The 24,327-nt window shown below is 44.7% G+C and overlaps 3 protein-coding genes across 4 annotated transcripts in view; 1 reads left to right on the forward strand and 2 right to left on the reverse strand.

Annotated features, from left to right (window-relative positions):
• LOC134503551 (synaptophysin-like protein 1) overlaps positions 1-24,327 on the reverse strand; it is a 258,926-nt gene that overhangs the window by 72,418 nt on the left and 162,181 nt on the right. The gene's annotated exons all lie outside the window — the stretch shown is intronic.
• LOC134503733 (beta-1,4-galactosyltransferase 3-like) lies at positions 7,999-14,463 on the forward strand. 2 transcript variants are annotated; one of them, XM_063312638.1, is made up of 6 exons: positions 8,012-8,393; positions 9,369-9,604; positions 10,755-10,942; positions 12,150-12,272; positions 12,647-12,751; positions 13,934-14,463. In XM_063312638.1, the coding sequence occupies exons 1-6, from the start codon at positions 8,132-8,134 to the stop codon at positions 14,082-14,084; spliced, it is 1,065 nt and encodes a 354-aa protein (XP_063168708.1). In that variant the 5' UTR covers positions 8,012-8,131; the 3' UTR covers positions 14,085-14,463. The 2 variants fall into 2 exon arrangements, with proteins under 2 accessions (XP_063168709.1, XP_063168708.1); XM_063312639.1 differs by lacking the exon at positions 12,150-12,272 and having other exon boundaries at positions 7,999-8,393.
• The window catches only part of DYRK1B (dual specificity tyrosine phosphorylation regulated kinase 1B), a 31,843-nt gene continuing 25,523 nt past the window's right edge, over positions 18,008-24,327 (reverse strand). The window contains exons 8-11 of the mRNA XM_063312540.1: positions 23,275-23,415; positions 22,362-22,665; positions 22,088-22,194; positions 18,008-21,940 (exon numbers count right to left, since the gene is read on the reverse strand). Of these exons, the coding sequence (XP_063168610.1) occupies positions 21,545-21,940; positions 22,088-22,194; positions 22,362-22,665; positions 23,275-23,415 (948 nt within the window). The 3' untranslated portion in view covers positions 18,008-21,544. The remainder of the gene's footprint in view (positions 21,941-22,087; positions 22,195-22,361; positions 22,666-23,274; positions 23,416-24,327) is intronic.

Genomic DNA, 24,327 nt, shown 5'->3' on the forward strand with positions numbered 1-24,327 from the left:
CTTTCCTTTTAATATTCTCTTTACTGGTTTCTTATCTGTATAGTTTATGAATCTTCTCTTAAACATTTAATTAAAAAAACCCCAAGCAAACAAAAATTACAATTCAGCAACTTTTAGAGAGTGGGAACTGCGCTAAGGCTTTCAGAGTTGCATGCCCTGGTTGCACATCTGTGAGAAAGTGCTGCCTCTTTAAATTGCTGAAAAAGTTCCTAGAGGAATTCATGGATTCAGATGAACCCACTGGATTGTCTTCTGAATGCATTAGATCAAGGTCTGTGGATTAAAAAAAAAAAGTACATCACACATGCCCTTGAATTTAAGTTGTCAAAATGGATCGGATTCTGTTTGCAAGCTGGGGCTTGTTCCTTAAAAAAAAATCCTCCTCCTAGATCAGATAGCCCTTTAAGAAACAGTAGATCCAAGGACGGAATCTTGGTAACCTACCGTTGTCTAAGCAACAGAATACAAAGTCTGCTCTGGGGATCGGAGTTAATCTACCATTGCTTAACTCTGGTACAGCTTCTGCGCTTTTCCCCAGGGAATAATAAGTAAAATAGGCAGTGAAGAATTAATCTGATGGAATACTAGGAGGTATGGAAAAACGTCTGGGTAATGGTTCGGTTCTTGAGAGGGATTCTCCCGTTCTGTTGTTTGAGGTGGATTATTTTCCCTTGCTCCATCCATGTTATTGCTGTTGTTTGAGGTGGATTATTTTCCCTTACTCCATCCATGTTAGTGAACGGTGGGCTCATCTTGAGGAAGAAATTGGGAGTGATTGGCAAATGACATGAGCTAGTTCAGAGGACTTATCTGCAGAAGAAGCGACAGCTGGTATTGACTAGGTCTCATCCTTCTTCTGAATGCACTACACATTCTGAACCTGCTTCCCCCCAGCCAGCCACCCCCTCAACTTTGCTGGTTCTGCTTTGCACCAGCAGCTTTCCACTTCCTGTTTAAATTGGCTGAATGCTCTTGGCTCAAAATGACTGTATATTACTTTGAGTACATGCCAGGTTTTGCCGGTCTGGCTTGGGGCTTGTTGGCCTGGGTGTATGCACTGATTCTGAGTTATCACATCCTTTTACTGCGTCTGATTTATTGCAGAACCCCTATTGAAATTGGAATCAGACAAATCCAGGGCTTCAGGAAATAAGGATTTACCATAGTTCTGCTGAATAAACAAAACTGCCTCTTTGTGAGATCGGTATGTTTTCATTTATGTTGGCACAGATAAGTATTTTTTTAAAGATTTCTCAGGTGGCCACCCTCATAGGGTGCTTTATCCTTAATATGAAGCCCTTTGTATTTCTAAATGAAGTGATGGAAGACTTGGAAGAATGCTGCCCCCAGATTAAAGAGCCAGGGTGCTTCTTCAAATGTGGATTGAAAGGTTGATTCATGGCTGTGTCTCTGCCAAATATCGACTCTTCTGCCATCCTTCTTAAAATCCCAGGAAGCTTGTCCCTATGTCACAGAAGGTGCATGTCTTTCAGCATGAGTGTAGAGCTGTACGTTAAGAATTGGACCCTTATGCATTCAGCCATAAGGAGCCACAGGGGTCCCCCCTACAAGTTTTGCAGCCTTTAGCTGGGATGCAAACAGTAAGGTCAGTGATGCTCAATAAGGCAGTTTGTGGTACACACTAAAGCTCAGCCTTGTCAATGCAGAGTGCTTCCTTGGGAGTCGGTCTCAGCTGTAAAATGGGGGCTGCTTAGTGTACAGTTGGGGTCTATGCATAGAGCTATTTTGTCTTCTGAACGTTAAGAGCCAGTGACCTAGGAGGAATGTGAATGTTGGCATTGGAACACATGGTATTGAAGGAAACCACAGACGTAGGTTTTTTTTTCATATTTTGAGGACTCATCAGACAATTCAAATGGTTCTTTGCATTCTGAGGTTTCCTCCTTTCTATTGTTGATACTTACACACCTCCTTTACCAAACATGGAAGCTACTTAAGTTTAAGAAGTAAATATATAGATATTTCTGCACGTATTGAAGGAAATGTTTTACCGGATAAATAGCAGCTACTTGATTGGGCTTTATAGGAATAGCTATTCCTATAAAACCCAATCCAGTAGCTGCTATTTATCCAGTAAAACATTTATTGATACTTCATTTTATTTATTTATATTTCAAATTTCATCACCGCCCATCTCACCCAAAGAGCAACTTTATGCTATTTATCTCCAAACCCAGTGCAGGGTCTAGCTCAGTGAAAACCTGTGGGGCTCAGGTGAGTCTTCTGTATTTCCCCATAATTTTTAGAAAGATTTCAATAATTTGCCCATCTCCTAAAAATAGCTGCATTACTGTTTATTTGTAGAAGCTCTCTTCGCGGTAGATGAAAGATTCACCGACGGTGGATGAAGAGATCCTCAGGTCCAGATCCAGGTCTTTCTCTGTACAGATTGTGCAGATATTGAGGCACCTACTTTCTGAAAGAAGTAATTATGTGTTTTTTATTCCTCTCCATTACTTGTAAATAGAGGTGGAGCAGGTTGATTAAACAGAAACACTATTTCCTCTTGGTTACGAATCCATCTTCTTGCAACAACTCTTGTTATTCTGTTCCTGCCCATATGTTTATATATGGACTTAAGGCATGTCAGTATACTGCTTACCATCTTTCCCTTTCTCGGTTGTCGGTAGATTGGATGGTTTCCTTCTGTCCTGCTGGATGGATGTGGTGGCTCCCTGGTGGAGCTTTTAAAGAGAGCAGAGTGGGACAATAACCAGAATTACTGTGAAGGTTGCACTAAAGTGCTATTAGACTATCAATTGCTAAACACAAGCTTTTTTCTTACCTACAAATGCAGCCTATTATATTAAAATGAAAGTTAAGAGACACTCATTTTCTTTTTAGTAAAGATACCTCTCATAGCCAGGGAGACGTTAGCAGAACTGCTGTCTTTAGAATGTAAGCAGGTAGCCTTTTCCATCTAAAACTGGGAAAGCAGCAGATGCTGTAGAATAAATATTACTGTCATACCTGCATGTTTCCCGTCACATGTCTGCAGACTGCGAAACAGCTCGCTGTAACCCCCAAGTCCATGTTCCAAAATTTTGCAAACTAGCTGGGTCAATTTACGATCACGTCCCATTTACTGAGGAGGGTGGGGGACCAAGACTATGAGGTGGGATCATGAGATCAGGATAGCCTTGGTTTTTGCTCAGCTGAATGTGGAATCTCAGGTCAAGGTAGGGTCACATGAAGAGTCAAAATACTACATTTGCAGCTGCTTTACCACAGCATGTGTTGTAAATTCAGAGTGAGAAGGAAAGATTGTAATGCTGTCTGCACCAAAGTCATTTTTGCAAAGCAGGGGCTGTTTAGTGCTTTATTTAAGAACAGCACACCTGATCTCCTGTGAACCTTGAAGTGTTTGAAGCTCCAAATACAGTGTTTTGTGTCTGAAACATTTCCGGAATGGTTAGAGCAGCTGTTTCAACTGAAACTGTTTTACATGCATCCTAGTTTATTCAATCTCCAGACCCAGAGCAGCACCTCGTCAACCTTCACTTGGACCTAGGTAACCTTTGGATGAGAGACCACAAGAAAATCCCAGGGCTATAGGCGGACCAGCCTTTCTCAACCTTTTGACCCTGGAGCAACCCTGGAAATATTTTTCAGGCCTCGGGGAACCCCTGCACTTTCAGGCTCAAATATAGGCCAGAAGTTACAAAACTATTACATTCGTTTCATGGGTGGGCCTGGATATACGCACGAACAGTGTTCTTAAACTAAAAATAAAGAATGAAACGTACCTCTTTAATTTGAAGTTGCCTGGATTTGAAATAATTTTTTGAATAAATCGTGACCTCTCGCGGAACCCTAGGGTGCCACGGAACCCTAGGCTAGACTGAGCAATCAAAGAAACATCCTGGAAAAAGACAGGGGCAAACCATTTCTTTACTGGAGCCAAGTCAAGTACATGAACGTACCCCTGATGACGTTCCTAGAGGGGTGATGAAACATCCGCGAGCAGACAGCCAGGCTCAGAGAGCACCAAGGAGTCCACAGTCCCACCCTGAGCTACAGACATTCTCTTCTGTTGGTAATACATAACCGTATTCAGAAATCAGGAGGAGTCTGGCAGCACCTTTTCAGGCTAACTGATTTTATTAAAAGGCATAGACATTTGCGAACTACAGCTTGCTTCATCAGCTTCAGGGAGTGGCCATGGAGCTATGGTTCACAAAAGCTTACACCGTTTAATAAAACCTATTACAGTGGTCTGAAAAGGTGCTACCAGACTTCTTCTGATTTTTGGCTGCCATAGAGTAATATGGCTCTCCCCCTGCAAAGCTTCTACAGAGATGCTCCACGTATGAACCATGAACGTATATGCTACTGCAAAGTAGGGTTTCCCAGCTACAACAGAACCCACTTAGTTGATCTCCCTGCCTCCCCCCCCCACCCCCAATGCTTTAGGAAGTCTTGCCAAGCAGAAATAAATACTCTCAGTGAAAGAGTAATATCTTAAGACATTCCGAGGGGGATTAGCCAAATCCTGAGCAGAATGGCTTTTTACATAGGAATCAGATTGTGCTACATAGTATCAATGAAACACGATAGTTAGGGAAATTACTAGGAGGATGCTTTTGGCCCTGCCTTTAAGAGGAGGGTCCTTAAGAACTTGTTTTTCTGGTAGGAGAAGGGGGTAGATTTGTCTCAGCAACTGGAAAATCTCTTCTTTTTTAATTTTCATTCCTTGGTGGTGATGCATTTGATACGAAGAAAGACACAAGAGCTGGGAGGGACTATTTGCCAAGTCATTTTGGTTTTACTATTTTGAATTAATTCTCTCATGGATTAAAGAAGGCTGTCAGGTTGGGCAATCACTGTCTTTTCCCTAGAGGGGAAATTTGCACCTGAAGACTTCCAGTCTTCCAAATCTTTTCCCCATAGTACTTCGACACCTGAAGACCCAGAGTGTGAGTTCAAGGAATAAGGCCTCTTTAACAGGGGCAGCCAATGTTCTGGAAACATTTGGGTGGTTGTTGGATTGATGTGCCTGGGGAGATACCAAGAAGGAGCTGGCAGAATATGGAGAAGGGAAGGTAAAGGAAGAGGCAGATGAGCAATAGAAAGGGGTTGAGTGGGGTGGCTTTTAGGATTTTCAAGGAGCTTTTAGATATCGTGACAGTTCTACCTGGTGGCTGCACAATAGGAGGGCAGGGGAGAAACGTTGGGAAGACAAGATAAATACAGAGGCAGGCGTGAACATGGGGTGCATGAAGTATTTTCTTAAGCCTTTGTTTTAATCTGGGCAGCAGCTCTACTGTGACTTTATTAATATTGTACCGGTTAATGAGCCGTCCCCATCTCGTTCCATTGTGTGAATTGCTCAGTTTTGTTTTGTAAGAAAGAGCAACACATTTCCTCAGTTTTGTAATGCTGCTTTTGTAAATTCCATACCAAGGTCCAATGTGGACTTGCAACAAATTCCTGATGGTACAGTAGTTGCCTTTGGGTATGATATTATGGGATGGGGAACTGCCTTTGCCGGGAGCATGGAGTAATAGCGGAATTAAATGCCACAAGTATGGGATTCTACTCCTGCATGGGAAGGAAGAAACAGTTCATTGCCTTCATAAGCCAGAGGATCAAAATCCGTTATCTTCTGTTTTGTCTGAACTGTATGAAGGGTGAAGAAGATGCTTTTTCCAAACTGGGGGGCTTCTCCTGGGTCTCTTTTCTCTGGGTTTCTCTTAGGTGTGTTCTCTTTCAGTAATAGCACTGAGATCATCTTCGTTGATCCTTGATCAGTTTTAGCTGACTCAAGGGAGCCTTTATCTTTTCTTCATTAGCAGTCCAGACTTGTGTTAGAAGCAGCAAGGGAGCATTATTTGATTTTATCTGTTCTTCCCTGGCTTTGCTGATCAGTAGTATCTTACTTGCATCCTGTTCCTTTCCTCTCTCTTGTTTTTGAACATATGAACTAGGAATTTCATTCTGCTGCAGACAGAAGGATATGTCAGGGCACATAGCAAACTTGAACAGACCAGGCTAAAACATTGGGTTCCCAATATTTTGCATTTCAATACCCTGCTACAACCCTCCACTCCTTTTTGTAGGGCATGAATCAAGATTTTATGTAGGAGAGAGATCCATATCACTTCAGGAACTCTCTGATCTTTTTCAGCCAAGTGACTCCCAACATAATTGCCCCAGTTTAGACTTCTGAAATTTCTCCAGTTAACTACACTGGAGGATGTCCGTGAAGGCAGAATTTATTTTGCAATATGTAACAAATGACTTGACCCAAATGACCCAGGCAGCTTACAATTTACCTAGGGATTCAATAAGCAGCTAATGAATGAAAAGCTATTGTTACCTAATAGGAAATAATCTGAGAAGCTCTTATGTAAAATAATATATTCTTACTTAGAAGCAAACCGTTTTCTGTGTTTGCATATTAGCCGTGAGCCAGTTTTATACCTTTTTTGCCAGTTATGAAGAAAATCACGAATTTGCATATTAATATTGGGACACCAGATTGTTTTTTTTTTTAAAGACACTATTTAAAGAAGACAAAAATGAAACATTCCATAAAAGTCTAGCTTGGGAGAGCACAGCCATTTCTGTAGATGAAAAAAGATCTCATTGGAATTAAAAAAGTTTCCTACTATGGTCCCCACTAAGTTTAGAACACATCTGCCATTTTAATAGAAGTTCAAAGGCAAGAGTTGTGTGAGAGATCTCAAAACAGCTGACCTGAAATCTCATAACTTAACCATCTACCCTTATTCATGGGGGAATGCCCCTCTTCTACCTCCTAATCACAGCCAAGTTTTCTAGAGCAACTCTCTTGCTATAGGTAATGTTCTCCAAGGAAGAACAAGCCCTTAAGACAGTGTTTCTCACCCTTGGCAGCTGTAAGATGTGTGGACTTCAACTCAGAATTCCCCAGCCAGTTGAAGAGAGGAGTTGAAGTCCACACATCTTAAAGTTGAGAAGATTGAGAAACGCTGCCTTAAGACATACTCTATCCTCCTGCCCCCTACATAAGCCTGTGGCGTCTTACTCAGAAACTTCTTCTGCCATTTCCTTGTTCCTCCTTAGTTGTTGCATGATGTCAAGACACCTGTTGTGTTCCTTGGATAGCTGTTGCCCTGTATCCTAGTGGTGGCTGTAGGGGACGAACAGGAAAATAGCATTGACGCTTGCAGCTAAGGAATTTGCTCTCCTTCGGTGTTGCAATCCAGTCCCTCGAGCAGAAGTGCCGTCCCTGAGATCCTGTAATTGGCTAAGCAAGGATTGAAGCTAAGAGCGTGGTATGGAAGGGTTAGTCCTAAAGAACCCAAATTGCAACCTGTGGAAGTCCAGAAGCAAAAAAAGTATAGAGTGCTAGGAAATGTGACCCCAAAGAATTAGTCTTTGTTTTCCATTTCTTTGCCACTGAGCATCCTTCCCCCTCTTTGGTGCACATATTTGCAGTGATGTGGTTGTCTATCCATTTCCACGCTCCTTTCTTTTCCAGTGGGCATTTTGCATTTGACAAGGCAGGAAGACATCAGACACTTCTGCCATGTGCATGCTCCTACCCTTGAGCTTGCTGTAAGGAGATTTCATCTCATCAGTGACATATTACTGCTGTTCTAAGAATGGACCGTTGCAGTCTGAACCCCAAGGATCTGAACCACAGAATAAACGACACTTTATTGTTGAAGTCCAAACTGGAGCCGTTAGCTGATGTGAATCCAGCCTTTGAACTAGGGCCAGTTTAAAAAGGCAAAGAAGCGATTAATCTCCATAAAGGTTCTCCAAAGAAAAAATAATTTGCAAGTGGGAGGAGGGCATCTGTTCTTGGGTGATGTGAGCATGAGCACTTCTGAGTGAGGCATTCCAGTCTTTTAGCAAAGGATGCCTCTTACAACGGATGCTTAATTATAACATTACTATTAAAAAAAAGATTTTTTTAAAAAATCTGAGCGTGCTTAAGTAGGGAGCAATGTTTAGTTTCTTTGAATGTGGATGCATTTTTAATGGGCGATTCTGAGAACTGAGCTCTCTAATTTGCTCTTTTCAACTCCCAACAGGTCGGTTTTCTTCCAGCTCCCTGGTTGCTGCCATCCCATTTCAGCCTAGCGACACCATGGATAGATGATCTTGGCTCCGTGCCGCCATGCTACAGTTGCGTGGCCGCTACCTGCTGCTCTTCCTGGGAGTGCAGCTGGTGGTGATGGCCTTGCTGTACCACGAGGGCTACCGGAAACGTGTTGCTTACTTCCTAGGCATTTTTTGCAAAGGGGGCACATTGACTATGCTGGCCAGCCTCCCCAATGCGTCGCTACCTGGAGATGTCTACGCCAACCTCAGCCTGATTGCTCGGCCTCCTCTGCCCCCTGAGGAGCTTCCCTATTGCCCCGAAGTCTCTCCTTTTCTTGGTAAGTGAACCAAAGCTCTTCTGAAGTCAGTTCTAATTCTGTTGGAGCTAGAATTTGTGTTTTGTTTCAGGATTTAAGGATGTGGTCAAGGGAAGATGCCAGCCTCCTCCTAAGTAAGCCACAGCTCCTGACTGTCAGTGCCTGCAGACTCAGGGCTGGCTAAGCTTGAAGGCTGCTCTGTCGGAAGGGCAGGTGAGGGGGTTGGAGAAGGAGGGGGAGGAAATGGCAGGTATCAGAGGAGGATGAGAAGCGTGCAGAGGACGTGCCTACTGGAATTATCCTCATCAAGGTCTGCATAAACAGGCTCCTCCACTCTTCTATGCTGTCTGGCTGGGACCCAGCTCATTTTTCAGACATAGAATAGAGCTGGTTCCTCATATTGGGAAGAAGAAAGGAAGAGGCCAGAGACTTTCAAAACAGGGAATTGCCTCTTATGCCTAGGCTGGAATGCCCATTGAGTCTGCTGGTGCAAAGGAGGATCATTAATGTCAAAATACTATAGCCTGACCCATTTTTTTCCTTGGTTTGATGGCTAGGGAATTCTGGGAGTTGAAGTCCACACATCGTAAAGTTGCCAAGTTTGAAAAACACTGCTCCAATTCACTAATACGTGGGGCAGTAGGAAAGGACTATAGGTAGTTCTCGTTTAACAACCGTTTGTTTAATGATGGTTCAGAGATATGATGAGGCTAAAAAGGTTACATCCCATTCTCAAAGTTATGACCATCACACCGCCCCTGTGGTCATGTGATTGCGATTTGGGTGCTTGACAACTGGCTTGCATTTATGACCAGTTGCGGTGTCCTGCAGTTACCTGATCCTGATTTGCGACCTTTCCGGCCGGCTTCCGACAAGCCAAATCAATAGGGAACCATTGATTTGCTTAATGACTGCATTACTTAGTGACCAAAATTCCAGTCCCAATTGTGGTCATTAAGCGAGGACTACCTGTAATATCTCTCTGCTCATGTACAGGAGGGCCCATTCGAGTGACCCTTCCCCTTGGATTGTTGCTTGAAGACATCTTGCGGAAGAATCCTTATGTGAGCAAAGGGGGGCGTTACCATCCCCCTGACTGCGATGCCATTCACAAAACTGCGGTCATCATTCCCCACCGTAATCGGGAGCAACACCTCAAGTACTTGCTCTATTATCTGCATCCTTTCCTGCAACGGCAGCAGCTCAGTTATGGCATCTATATCATCCATCAGGTATGTCATTGTGACAGCGGTGAAGCCAGGAGCAAAATTTCCTGCATTTGTCAGCACAGTCCTTGAAAGGAAACACGTGTTTGGAATGAAAGCAGGGGAGGATGTGGATGCAGCAGGCAGAATTGTCATGGTTTTTCCAGTTGTGGAAAACTGGCAGTCTCCAGCTTGATGCATGGTCCATACCTGTAGCACCAGCCCCAGGATTCTGTGCCTCAATTGATGGGAGAGGAGGCTGTTGCGATGGAATGTCTACCAGACCCTGGGAATATGGAGGAGGGACAATACAGAAAATATTCCTTAGTGCAAGGGAGAAGGGAAGTGTGAGAAGCACATTCAGTAACTCAGCCTTAATTATGGTAGGTCAGTGTTTCTCACCCTTGGCAGCTTTAAGATGTGTGGACTTCAGCTCCCAGAATTCCTCAGTCAGCTGGCTGGGGAATTCTGAGAGTTGAAGTCCACACATCTTAAAGCTGCCAAGGGTGAGAAACACTGTGCTAGGTATACGTTATCTGGAAAACTGCTTTGGCAGACTTTCATGATTCTGTGACATTACATAAAATTGTTTAAGAAATCCAAATGGTTGTTTCCTGAGTTTTCAGCCTTGAAGGGCTTGACAGGTGGAAACAAGTGTTCGCACAAAGCTGCTTGCAGAATTAGGCAACGGTGAGGGGCAGTGGTAGCACTTTGCCATAGCAGAGGATTGTGAGAGTTACTCCTCTAAACCCCAGAGTGAGTTTCTGCTGTGCAGACTTAGGTGTCAAAGAAACAGGATAAAACAAGGGTTCCAAGGGAAAGGAGTCAAGATTAAAATAACACTTCCAAAATCTAAATAGAGGAGAACTGGAACTAGGAAGTGAAAATAAGTGTGTGACCAGTGCCTACTAGTTACCTTGAAGAGGGGAGAGGTGAGCTGTGGAGTCTTGGCTGCAGACAATTGAGTCAAGCTGAAAAGTGGAACAAACATGAAAGCGGTCTAAAATGGCTAAACTGGCTCTTGTGGAAACATGGTAGATGGCCATGCAACTGATCTAATGCAAAACCTAATGACTGTTGGACTGGATGCGAGATTAAACCACTCGAGGGAAATCGCAATAATATCAGTTGTTTATCCATGTAAATTATTTTGCTAAGTGCTGCATATCTTTCCCAGGCTGAAACTTACACTTTTAATCGGGCTAAGCTCTTGAATGTGGGCTTCAAGGAAGCTATGAAAGATGAGGATTGGGACTGCATATTCTTCCATGATGTGGATCTCATTCCGGAGGATGATCGAAATGTTTATACTTGTGATAATTTTCCTAAACACGTGGCTGTTGCCATGGACAAGTTTGGCTACAGGTAAGCTTGAGAGTAGTGATATTCTTTCCTAAGCATGCAGCTGCTTCCCCTTCCCAATCCCCATACTATATTCTTTTTTCTGAAACAAAATCTTATTTATAAAAGGGTCTTTCTTTCAACTTGTATCCAGAAATAGGGTGTGATTTGAGTGGCTAAGGCCAGGGAGCCCTGAGTTTAAATCCTTGCTCAACCATGAAACTTACTGGCTGCCAGTCATTGTTTCCCAGCTTGAAAGAATTTATTTCAATTTATATGGCTGCCTGTCTCACCATGGGCAGCTAACAGCAGTTAAAAATATAACCAACCATGAAAATGGGCCCTGACAATCCACCCCCCAAACCCAGGAGCACAGCCATGTCCTCGGGGCCTTGACAAAGGCCAGTAGGTTTGGGGTCAAGCTGATCTCCAGAGGCATGTTCCACAGGGCAGGCGCAACAACAGAAAAGGCCCTCTTCCTGCGTCCTGCCAGGTGATATGCTTTAACTGACAGGACCTGTGAAGTGCCTCTTCTGCCAGATCTAATCAGGGAGAGGCAATCTTACAAATAACCTGGTCTGATGCATTGAAAGGCTTTATAAGTGACCACCACCACCTTCAGTTGCACCCAGAAGCATATGGGCAACCAATGCAGTTTTCGGGGCAGAGGTGTAACACGTGGACATCAAGGGGCGCTCATAACTGTCTGCACTGCCATTATTTTGAACTGGCCACAGCTTCCAGATTGTTAAATTGGTGGCAGAGGAACCGTCTGTATAGCCTTGAACTCTAGAGGAACAGTGATAGAAAACAGTGCCTGATCAGATGGGAAATCTCATTGAATGCATTGGCTTGTCTGACTAGCAGAGAAGAATGGCAGATGCTCTCCATCAAGCCAGTGGAGGGAGGACTTTCAGATATCCTGGGATATGAGTATCAGCCTATCCATCGTATGATCAGTCCCAAGACTAGAGACAGTTGGAAGCAAGTGCTGTCCAGAATTGGCCCTTGGCCCTTGAAAGTCCTAGCGGTACATATGCAAGGCCTTCTCCATTTTCAGTTTGGTTGGAACCAATTCTCAATTAACTCTCTAACAATTGTGATTTGGGGTAGAACCGTCAGCACACAAGTCTCTGTGCCGGTTAAGCGTTTACAAGATTCTCAAAGCAACCTTGATGCATGGATGCTGCTTCTCGTAAGTAAATGTTCTCTTTAACTATTGTTCTGACAGGCTTCCATACAAGACATATTTTGGAGGGGTTTCAGCACTTAGTCCAGAGCAGTACATGAAGATTAATGGATTTCCTAATAACTACTGGGGCTGGGGTGGCGAAGATGATGACATTGCAGTCAGGTAAGAACTTTATTGGTAGATGTGGAAACGGACATGCTGCAATCTGGGCTGGAAGCAGTTAATCCAAGGAGTGAGAATCCCCAAGACTGCTGATTAATAGTCTGTATTAGGAAATCAGTGGAGTTATAACAGAAATATTCCAGCAAGTATCCTGTTTTCATGTGAGACAACTTTATATAGGCAATTAAGGCAGCAAAAAGTGTTGCCTGTTTTTCTCCCACTCTTCCTATGCAGGAGACTAAAGAGCCTGTTTCCATCTGGAGTGAGGTAGTGGTGCATTCCCTGGGTATATCTTTGGTTCTAGAGGCAGCCGTGTCTGTTGCGATCCCTTGCTAGCTTCTGCTAATGTTGATCGGCCATCCCCTCTCCTGCAGGGTAGCACTGAGTGGAATGGTTATCTCTCGCCCGTCTATTCAGTATGGTCGTTACCGCATGATCAAACATGGACATGACAAGGGCAATGAACAGAATCCTAAGAGGTGAGTAGAAGGAATTATTTAAGAAGCATTTGTAGACAGAAGCTGCTCCCATGTAAGACTGACTGATGAAGTGGAGTTCACCTGTTGAATACTATTCCTTCTCTTCTGTTCCTGGTAGCCATCTTGGCATTTGCCGGGCCTGGATGTAAGCACACTATAGGGACCACTGCTGATGAATGAGTTGCAGGGAACAATTTTGTTGTGTGGATGCAATAGTCAAGTGAGCTGGTCAGGTAGCACTGGATGTTCAGTTGCTCGTTTATTTTAAGTCCGTATTCTCTGATGGGAAATAGCTTGTCAAGGATTGAAGTATCACAAAAAGATAAAGTGAAACTGAAAAGAAATCTGCAGAAAAATTGAAGGACAGGTAGCATAGTCAGACAGATGCTTTTTGGTCTCTGATAATCCCTTGGTTGTTATATATTTCTCGTATGGCAGATCTTGCCAGAATGCTTTTGTTGTGCAAAACAACATGGACTAGAAACCTATAGCCAAAGAATAGCAAATGTAAAACTAAAAGTTCTAAAAGTAGTAACCCTATAACCACCTTCTAGCTTCCCTTGCAATATGGCATATCCCCTTCCATCTATAGGTCTGGCTTATAGTCTCACCCCAGTCCATTTTCCCTTCCAATTCTGTCTTTACCAGTTGGTAGTCCTCGTTTAGCAACTGTTCACAATTACGACAGTGATGAAGAAGTATCTTTATGACCAATCCTCACATTTACAACCTTTGCAGGTCCATAAAGCAAAAGCAAGCTGAAGGAAGATCATAACCAGTCATGGTTTCACTTAGTGGCCATTTCACTTAACGACTGAGTAGCTGGCCCCAATTGTGGTTGTTAAACGAGGACTACCAGTACTAACTCTCCCATTTCCTAGCCACTAATTCTCTTATCCCTCACTCTCCCAAGCATCATCTGTTCCTAAACTTCAGCTGTAATCTTTTTTTAGACCCTGAGCAGTCTTCTTTGTTTGGGGGAAAAATACTGACATGACTGTTTGTGGATTTATTACTTAAAACGAACATCTTTGTTCTTGGTTTTTATTGCAAACTGTGTGTTAGAAATCTGTGATGGAGAACGCATAAATGTTCTCTTAATGGGAAGCTGTCGATTGCAGTGAGGGGAGAGGGGAGAGAAAGAGAAGCTAAGGCATCAATTCTTCCCGATGTCCCCTGCAGATTTAACTTGCTGGCCAGGACAAGGAGAACATGGAAGCAGGACGGTATGAACACCCTGGAGTATCAGCTGCTCTCCAAGGAACTCCACCCCCTCTATACCAACATCACTGTGTTCATTGGAACTGAGAAGGGCATGCAGCACTCCACATGATGCATCTCCTACTTACTGGCATGGGGACAGGAGCCCCACCCTGCCACTGCTTCTGGATGGAGGAAACCAAAGAGTCCACAGAGGGGTATCTTGCCCCGAGTGGGGCGGCTATATCGTGCTCCGACTGTAGCGTCCAGCAGGGCGCTGTGGGTAACAGCATCGCAGTGACTGAATGAGAATTTTACACAGCCCCCCCACCCAAGATTTGGGCATTTTCCCCCTGGGGATAGAGGTGGGTTCTGACCTTTTGTGGGATGCCTTTTGAACCTTGGCTGAAGCAGCAGCACTGAAGAAACGCAGGGCTGTCTTTGGCAATCTGAACCTTCGGAGCTGCTGTGACATGATTGGTCTTTCTTATTAAAGTGCAATTTATTTTAAACTTGTGGCCAAGTGGCAGTTCTTCCCCCCCCCCACTCCCCCGGAGTCTGGCTCGAGGAGGAAATGGTTGGGTGCCAGGTCTGAACGAGTGATGGTGTTTGCCAGAAGAGAAGCTGAGCTGTATTTGGCTGGAAGGCAAGAGACGCTGGAGAAGAGCCGACGCTGGTGGCTCCGTTTGTTGAGCCGACTGCAAGTCAACACACTAGCACGGGGGTGGTTCTGCCAAAGCAAGCGCCAAGCAGTGCCGGAGGAACTGTAGGCTTGCTCGCATACCTTCAGTAGGGTCTAGGTAAGCGTGATAAAAATTAGACTGGCTTCAGCCTCTTGCTCTTTTGCAAAAGCTGTGGCTCAGAAAAGGCCTTCATCTTCCATTTGTCTGTACCTGCGCGGCATACCGCACTCTGGTTTGGTTTTACCCCTTTCGAGTGAGTAGCTTTCAAAGCAGTCTGACCAGTTCTGAATACACACAAACGCAAGGCGATTCCTTCCGTAACCATTTTTATCTCTGCCCCAGCAGTTGCTCTGATCAAACACGCAGGATATCTACAAGCGGATATACAGTTGTTTTTTTAAACTGTTTCTAGCTTTCGTAATTTGAGTTTACTCAGTTTGTTCTGTCACCCTTGAAAACTAGCTAATAGACCAGTTTGCACTTCCCAACGGAGTGGGTGGCTATAATCTTGCACTGCAGTCTTCCATCTGTTACCATTTCATGGCCACCTTCAAATTCTCTCTTCTGTTTCTGCAAACAGATTACAGATTCTTTCAAATACTGTCTTGCAATGAACATGGATGTAGCAGTGACCTTTATGAAAAGATTATATTTTTAGCATTTCTGTTACACAAAAAATGTGCAGGTCAGTTTTGACAAGCAGAACTTGTACTTACTCAGAACACCAGAGATTGATCTAGACCAGCAGATGTATCAGCCGGGGTATGAGGACTAAATAGCATCCAGGTCCTGATGCAAGATGGAAGTATGATGTTGGACAGAACGAGGACAGAGGAATGCCGTTTCTATCTTAGCTGGAGCACCGTGGTAACTCGCCTGGAGACGCGTTCTGAATTCTGTTAGCTCTATAGCTCAACAGCTGCAAGTTCACGATCCTGCTAAATGAGTTCCAAGATATTTGCATATTTATTTTCAAAAAAGGAAACTCCTTTTTTAAAAAAATTGGACAGATAGCTCAAAAGGAAGTTGAACGAGACAGGAAATCAAAACCGAAGCTTGGATAGAAAGTGTACTTCAGAATAGGAAAGTTTAAAAGGATACCAGTGTGAATAAGCAAATCAAGGAAGCAATAAAACTAAGAAAACTTCCTTCAGAAAACTCTATTATCCAAAGTGGGGGCAGTGGGGGGAATATTGTGGTGCAACAAATGCAATTTGGTGATTAGGGAAATGGGGGTGGAGGGGCGGGGAGAACCTGGTGAATACTGCCAGCATAAAGACTTAACAGCAAGTTGTGGTTCAAATACTGCACTGAGACAAAATGTGGCTTGCTTTGTTTTGGGTTAGAGGGTTCTGTGAACGCACCTATTGTTTTTTTTATAAATGTCCTTTAAATAAATTGCCAGAGAACCAGTTGGGCTCCTAATGGGCACGTTAGACTGCTGAGAAACAGAATCAATTCCTCAACTCTCTTCCCTGTGAAAAACACTGTAAACACCTATCAGACCTTTTCAGGATGAAGTTTCAAGAAAGGAAGCAAATAGAGGTAACGAGACAGGTGTTAACATGTACTGATCTTTAACAAAGCATCAAATCTGGATAGCATCCATGCAGTTGCTGACTTACATATAGTATCAGTTACTGCAGATGGAAATTGGAAAGTAACCAATGGTTACCAATGATTCCTTGAAAAGGAAATACAGGAAGTGGCATGATAAAATTAACTCGGCCAATTTTACCAAGGAAGAATTGTTGATTCTGCAAAGACAATTTCTGCCTTGCTGATATTTTTGTTTTTAAACATTTTGAAGCCTATTAAATAAGCACATGGTCCACAAGACTTAAAGCTCCTGAGAAAACGCTACTCATGGGATAAAATGAGTTCCTAAGGCAGTGTTTCTCAACCTTGGCAACCTTGACTTCCACCCATCTTAAAGTTGCCAAGGTTGAGAAACACTGTCCTAAGGTGTTTATAAGCACCAGGCTGAAATAAACATTGTAAGAAAGGGGAATCTGCAAATGTCATCCTCTGCAAACATCATAAGAAAGGAATCTGCAAACGTCAGTACTAAGTTAACACTTTCTAATCTAAACAAGTTTGAACTCAGGTGAGGTAGCCATGCCAGTAAAAGTCCTACCCTACTGTCTTCTCATACCAATGCATGAATCCCAACACACGTATACACTGATTTATAACTTCACTGTTGATTAACCAAGGGATCTCTGCATTGCTGTGTATATTTCAAATAAAAATGTAGACCTAAATAGCATCTGTATATGGGGGGGGGGGGGGGGGGCTGAAAGAAAAACTGCCAGAAATGACACACGTGCATGTCTATGGAACAAGCAGCTCTTCACAAGAATGTTAAGCTGCTTCTAGATACAAATCAGGTATCCCCAATACTTGGGGGAGGGGGGGCTACAAAATGTTAGGAGCACTGTGTTCTCTCTCATCCAACTCCCCTCCAAAAACCTCCCAACCCCACACAACCCAAATCGACACTACCATCACCAGAATAGGGGAAGAGAAGAATTATTTTGAAAATTGTTTTTCCCCTCCCCCCTGTTCAAAGTGAATGGAGGTTAACAGCACCATTAACTTGGTAGCAGGGAACATTTACCCTTGCTTAAAAAAAAACACTGATAGGGGAGGAAGGAGAGCCATTTGGCAGGTCAGTTCCCCCCCACCTAGCAATGCACTGTTGGTTTTTCCATGTCACCTGGGGGCACTGCTTTCTATGATTGGCCTAGCTATGGCTGACATTGAGCTAGATAAATAGCAGCTGTTGGGCTACATCCAGACTGTTAATCCCTCTAGGTCAGTATTATCTATGCAGATACCTTCTTGTGTTCCTTTAATATGGTACATAATCCATTTTCTCAATCCCCAAATGTACATTGTAGACCTGGTGTGAAATATATTACATTTGAGCTGATTTGGCTCAGGAGGGAGAAGGCAAGTGGGAGAATCTATGGCTGAGCTTAATGAACTTACGGAGAGGGAAAAGTCATAGCCAGAGCAATGCGTTGTAGTAAGCCTACAAGGATGCATGACTGTTGTTCTTGTGGATCTATTGTCAAGATACTAGACTGAGCTAGAAAAAAGTAGCACACATTTTTAGAACTTGTATCATCCTAGGCCATGTTATGTGTAGAAATTACTTATTAAGCGGAAGGGAACATGGAGCTGGCAAATACATGGGGATGAGAATAGCATTTATTTGTGTGTGTGTGTGTGTGTGTGTGTGTGTGTGTGTGTGAAGTTTCTGATTTTTCCATGAAAAACCTGCTTGTGATTAAACTAAGAGGTCATTTTCATGTAATATCCTCAGTATGAAAAGAACATTACATTAGCGACTGCAATACATCAAGAGTAACGATAGCGGAGTCCAACATGTGGAATTCTGTATTTTCACTGTATATAATCAGACAAGACTAGAAGTTGGAAAGAGAAAATCAAGCTAACCCAATCAAAACAGTAATTATCTCAAACACACACCCTGAAACACCGGGGATGTCACCCATTAGTCAAAATGGTGAATTAAAAATGAAGGGACTTGAGCAGATTAGACATTAGTATCCTCAGCAACCCTATATATAGGCTATGATTTGTACAAGCTAGGCAAATTGCAAATTTCCATTTTTTTTCCTATTTGTCACTTTGAGGTACAAGATGGTAAAATAGTTCTCCTCAAGAACCAAAAATACGCTACATTTTTGTTACCTATTCACCAAAGCAAAATATAGGTCTCATGGCATAAACCCAGTGGGGGTCTACAGTGAAAGACTGACAGGTAGATGGTGTGTGACTGGTTAACCCAACATGCTACCTTAATCCAAATCTAAACAAACCATATTATGACTTAGTACAATGTATGAACCTCTATGTTTTTAGTAGTTCCTTGCCTTTAACCACATCAGCCCAGGTGAGGAAACAGTCCTATTATTTTGAGTAAGAAACAATTTCAAATAGTCTTTAAACACCCGTGTCAAGCTTTATACTACAAGTTTCCCTGCTTACCTGAATTAACCTTGTAGTGTTAGGGATTGTATTTACAGTGGCTTTTAACCCCCATCACTCTGGTTCAATCTTGTTTAAAACTTAAATCTCCCGTCTCTTTTAAGGCCCCCCAATTAAAACACAGGCACACATACTTGGGCCTAATCCAGGTTAGGAAGTCATGACCAATTTGCAATTGAACTATTAGAGCAGGAAAGTCAACATTTCCTTTAGTTTCCATACTTTTTCTTAGATTTGTATCTAACTGAAATTAACTGTGACTCTTCACAATTACAAGATTTAAATCTTTCCTTGGAGAGAAAGGGTGGGACAAGTTAAGATTCTACAGAATTGGGTTAAATCATTTCCTTCTCTTGTGCACCTACATGGACTACATACAGTTGTGGTTCGTGGTTTTAGCTTGCAAAGTACCTGTTAAATACAGCAAGAACTATATTTGCGATCCAGTTACAGCTACCCCGTGGTAACTAGCTGCAGTTCAATTACACGGGGATAATTACTTCACATATGAGGCAAATTGCAGAAGATGAAAACTACTTCCTTCCTTTGTAAATTGTGTGAATTCATTTTGAAGAATATAGAAGGATGAACGACAAGGTGTGAAAATGTGAACTCCATGGTGGAGAGGGAGAGACAACAGGTAGGCAAGCAAGAACACATAATCCTTTGATGCTCACTTCTAAACATTTATCATTTAAGGAGGGCTCGCTAGCTAACAATACATTCCCAAGTTTAGTTTAATTCTAACTAATGTCAACTCAGAATCAGCATCCAAAATCTGCAGGGCTTGCAGCTTTTGCGATGCTTGTTGCTGAGTGGTAGTGCCTGAGGGTTCCGGTTCCAGTAGAAAGTTTCTCGTACAAGTACTACTGAGTGCCAATTTCATTTTTCATCCACTATGAAGTTGTTCTTGAGTACAGTTGTGACTTCTTTTCCCAGTAGACTGCCTGTAGCCACTTATGTCTCCATAGCCCATCTTCCTAATTGGACATCTAGGCCACGCCATCCGTCTAGGCCACGCCATCCCTGCACTCATCCATCTTTCAAACCTCTTTAAGTAGCAGCAACCTGTGCAAGGCATGTACCTTGTTGTAAGTAGCACAACAAAACCTTGCCATGAGAAAGCTTAAATACCATAACCTGTGTAGATTATGAAGTATGCTTTATTTCAGCTTTCTCTAGCGGTGAAAAAAAAAAGGTGGCAATGGGCACAACAGAGAACTGCAGTGTCCTCACTCCAACCATCAGAAACCTAAATGAGCTGCCTCCTCACTTCAGAAGTATCACCAGGGCCTGCTTGCACTTTCAAGCTAGCCTTTGTTGCAGATTTTTAGGAAACTGGATCCTAGTATCAAATGCCATGTACCTGTGTGTGTGTGTGTGTGTGTGTGTGTGTGTGTGATGACAGCTAAGCACAAGTCTAATATAATACAGAGCGTGAAACCTGTTGCTCTCTGGATATTGCTAAATTAGAACTGTCATTATCTCTGGACATATTGGCTGAAGCCCACGGGATGGGAACATCACAAGTTTCTTAACCCTGATCCACTGGAATGAGTTTCTAGACTAAAAAAGGCTGTGTGCCATAGACAAAAGCCACATTCAACCACTTGGTATTTCCATCGAGGCATCGCCTTTTGCCTGACTTCAGCCAGGCCTGGAACCATGTGTCCTGCACTAGAGAACCAAGAAAAGAACATCTTGTTCCAGAGCAATCTGCTGGTGCTACAATACTAACACAAAACATCTCTAACTCTGGTCAGACACTAGCACTTTTCTTGACTGCATAGTATGATAGCACTAAGCACCTGGTGAGTAACAAGAAGCAAGTGGAAAGTGGAGACATGTTCTCCAAGAGACCTTTGGCCTTGGTGCATCGGTTTCTTGCCTATCCAACAGGAGAGGGGAGGGGAGGGGAGGGGAGGGGAGGGGGGAATACCCATATGAAGTTAATATATTGGTGCATGCTTGGGTGCTAAGGTTAAGGACCAATCTCAAGTGACAATGAATAGTGATATCGGGTCACATCCCTCATTCTCTGCACAGCTTCCAAACTTCCTATTCAAGAAAGCAGAATCAGACGACTGTGCAAAGATGCAAGAGCTCAAGTAAGGCAGAGTTAACAGTTCACAGCCATGGTCCAGCTCAGGTCCCACTTTGCCACCTTTCCTAAGGTAGCCTGGCACGTGTGGTTCCACCCAAGGATGTCAGAGCACAGACCTAGGCACTATCCCCCGGCATACACATAACAAGAGGCAGGTCCAAGATGGCTGCGCATGAGTCAGCATAAACATTCGCTGGTTGGGGCAACCCTTTATTTCCAAGCAGGGAGGGAGTTTTAGCAGCAATTCCCACGGGACCACACAGGCCACCAAGCCCATCAGTCCATGTAGTGCACAGGAGTCTGTCTGTCCGTCCAAGCACAGAATGTTGAAATCTCTCGCACCAGGGAAGGGAATGGCTGGCAGGCCACATGTCGCTGAGTGAATCAAGAGGGGCTGTGGCCAGGAAGGACCGCACATCAGAGAAAGCACTGACTGAAAAGGGGGAAGGCAGCACCCAGTTTGCAAGGGCAGCAGGATGCTGGATCCACATGCTTCCCCCTCTCAGATTCCCCCCTCCCTCCCTCCCTCTTCCCCACCCAATAATGCTTACCACTGGCAGCAGGGTCCTGGGTAGCAACAGGACCTGGTCTCCAGACTGGCCACAGCCAGGCAACCTGACCCATCCCACCCCAAGTCCTGGCCCACTCAGATTCTCGCATGTGGAGAAGTGCTCTGTGGGCACTAGTTCCCTGCCCTACAGTCAGTCCCGGCCCGTCCAGGCTCTGGTGCAACAAAGGAGTGCTCTCGCTGGGCACCGGCTCCTAGCCTGCCGGGCCAGTCCATCATCAGGAGCTGGCAGCCGTGCCCTGGGGCACACAGACGCCCATCAGTGCAGTCTCGTCAGTGTCTCGGTGCCCACGGCCACGAAGCGGGTAGTTGAGGCCAAGTCCCTCGGGGCGTGAGCCGCCAGCAGTCCTAGTCCGGAAGGCCGAGGCGCCCAAGTGCAAGCTGGAGGAGCCCAGCCCAGTGGGATTGCAGTCCAGATGGCGAGGGCCCAGAGACACCTCCATGGCCTCCGGGAGCGGAGGAGAGAGCGGGAGAGGAGGGCGCTGGTACGGAGGGTGCCCGCTTGGGGGGAAACATGGCATGGCCTGACTAGGTGTGGGCTTATGAGGTAAGATGTGAGGAATACCCTCGTTGTCGCCGCTGGCCCAGAGACGCATCTGCTGCTGAGGGAGCGCCTATGGCAACAAAAAGAAGAGTAAGGACTGTAGGGTGGACACACGACAAGGACAAAAACGGGAAGGGGGTAATGTGGTTATTCTCAGGACCAGGGTTTCAGAGAGGGCCTGCAGCCCAAAATGGCTGGGGCCCGACATCGAACATACCTGGGGACTCTGCATCTCGCAGTCAGCATGCACTGTGCCTATGTTGCTGTAGTAACGATTGCTGTAGCGGTAACCACGGTTGTCATTGGAAGAACCACTGGAACCACCTGTTGGGAGAGAGAACAGTGGCCAAAAGAACACTCACCAGGTGGACTGGTATTCAATCTCTGAGCTGAAGATGGAACAGGAGTGCTGGGAACGTTAACGGTAGCCCAAAATGCGTTCTGAGGAGAGCCAGGAAGAAGGGGAGGGGAGGGGAATGGGAGAGACATACCCGAACTGGACACAGAACTGGTGGTGCTGGTGGAGTGGCTATGCTCTGTTCCCAGGCTTGGCGAGGTGCTGGCACTCGTATTGGTGCCCTCATCAGCTGTTTTCTTGAAAAAGTTATGCTGCAGGGCATAGAAGGGAGTGATGCGGCTACGGGGTTCATAGTCCAGCATGCGCAGCACTAAATCCTTGAACTTCAGGTAGTCAGAAGGCGAATGGCCCTGCTCTCCTGCACGACGTCCACCTGGGCCCCCGCTCTCTACCCCTAACACTTCGTGCAGCCGCCGTGTCCCTGGAACCTTGTAGTCCTAAAAGACATCAAGCAGCAGTAAAATTAACTGGGAGACTGAAAGAACATACAGCGTTCATCATCACATGGAATCAGAATGTTTTCCTCTAATGCAAGTTCCATCAGAAATAACATGCTTGTCTCCTCCGAGCAAAAGGCTCAACCTGACCCTAGAAGCCAACCCAATGAACAGCAGGACGGCTAATCCTCAGCTCAGTATTTTGGCAGTTGCTTCCCACACCCTCTTTTGTAGGCAGGAAGTCTGAGGGAGAGAGAGACCAGAATGTGTGTGAGAAGAAAGAGAAAACAAAGGAGAGAGAATAAAACAGTAACTGTCCAGGCATTTTCTTCTCCCTACTTCATACAGTGCTCTATAGGAAACATGGCAAAATGAAGAATTTCGTTATGAAAACCCATTTCTCCAGCGTTCACCTTTAATAGGGTATGTTAGAGCAGCAGCAGGTGGGATACTACTGGGATAATGTAAATATTATCACTTCAGATACATTTAGATGTACTGGTATAGCACAGCAACTAGACCTTTAGTGTAGCTCTCTAAATTTCCTTGAAAGGAAGCAGAACAGGGAGTCAGAAGTGACCCAAGAGCCAAGAGTTGGCTGAGCATTACCTTCCTGCCATCTTTGCCCCGCCGGAGGACCCAGCCCCCCTCGGGCAGCTTCTCAAAGTACTTCCGAGCCTTGGGAGCCTGCTCCAACATGTGAGGTGGTGGCAGCCCCAGCACCTCTACAATCCGGCTCATCTGATCGGCCTGCAAGGGAAAGGCACCGGATCAGTGGCAGCAGGTGACAGCCCACAACCCTGCAGAGCTTCTCCCCTGATCTGCATTTCTGACCTCCTTATTTCTTCACTGATCTCCAGAATCCATCTACAGGTACAGGCCCGCAACTAGAGTCTGTGTCACCCAGGGCAAACATGGATTCCGCGCTCGTGTTGGCGCCCCCCCAGCACAGTGCCCAGGGCACATGCCCCACTTGCCCCCCCCCCCTCAGTTGCGGCCCTGTACAGGTAGTCCTCAACTTACAACTCTTTGTTTAATGATGGTCCGAAGTTACTATGGCCTCAGAATCGATGCTTTATGGCTGGTAAAGCACTTCTGAGCATTGCAAAATGTCGCCCCCCCCCATGGTCACATGATTGCATTCTGGGCACCTGGCAACCGGCTTGCACTTATGACCAGTTGCAGCATCCTGCAGTCATGTGACCACATTTCACAATCTTTTTTGCCATTTTCTGGCCAAAAAAAAACAAAAACAAAAACCACCCATTAGGAAGCTGGTGTGGTGGATGGTGCTGGTTCGGGGGGGGGGGGGCGGTGAGCATTCCAGAGTGATGAAAGACTTCAAAGCCCAGATTCGGTTGCTGGGAAGGTTAAGAAGTTCAAGGCAGCCCCTCCTTAGAGCCCCTTTGAGTTATTTCTTTTAGCTTAGTGCAGCAGCCTCAGTCTGGCAAGATTCTGTCTGTAGGATGGGGGCAATAAAGAGCTAGAGTTGGAATACTGTCTCAGCGTGGTTTCTATCCTCGATGCCCTGACAGCTGGATTTGCTTAACAACTGTGGTAAAAATGGTCGTAAAATCGGGTTGGGTCACGTGGTGACTCGACTTACGACTGTAACAACTTATGATGGAAATTCCAGTCCCAATTGTGGTCGTAAGTTGAGGA

Source organism: Candoia aspera, chromosome 10, assembly GCF_035149785.1.
Source record: "Candoia aspera isolate rCanAsp1 chromosome 10, rCanAsp1.hap2, whole genome shotgun sequence".
NCBI classification, from domain to species: domain Eukaryota; kingdom Metazoa; phylum Chordata; class Lepidosauria; order Squamata; family Boidae; genus Candoia; species Candoia aspera.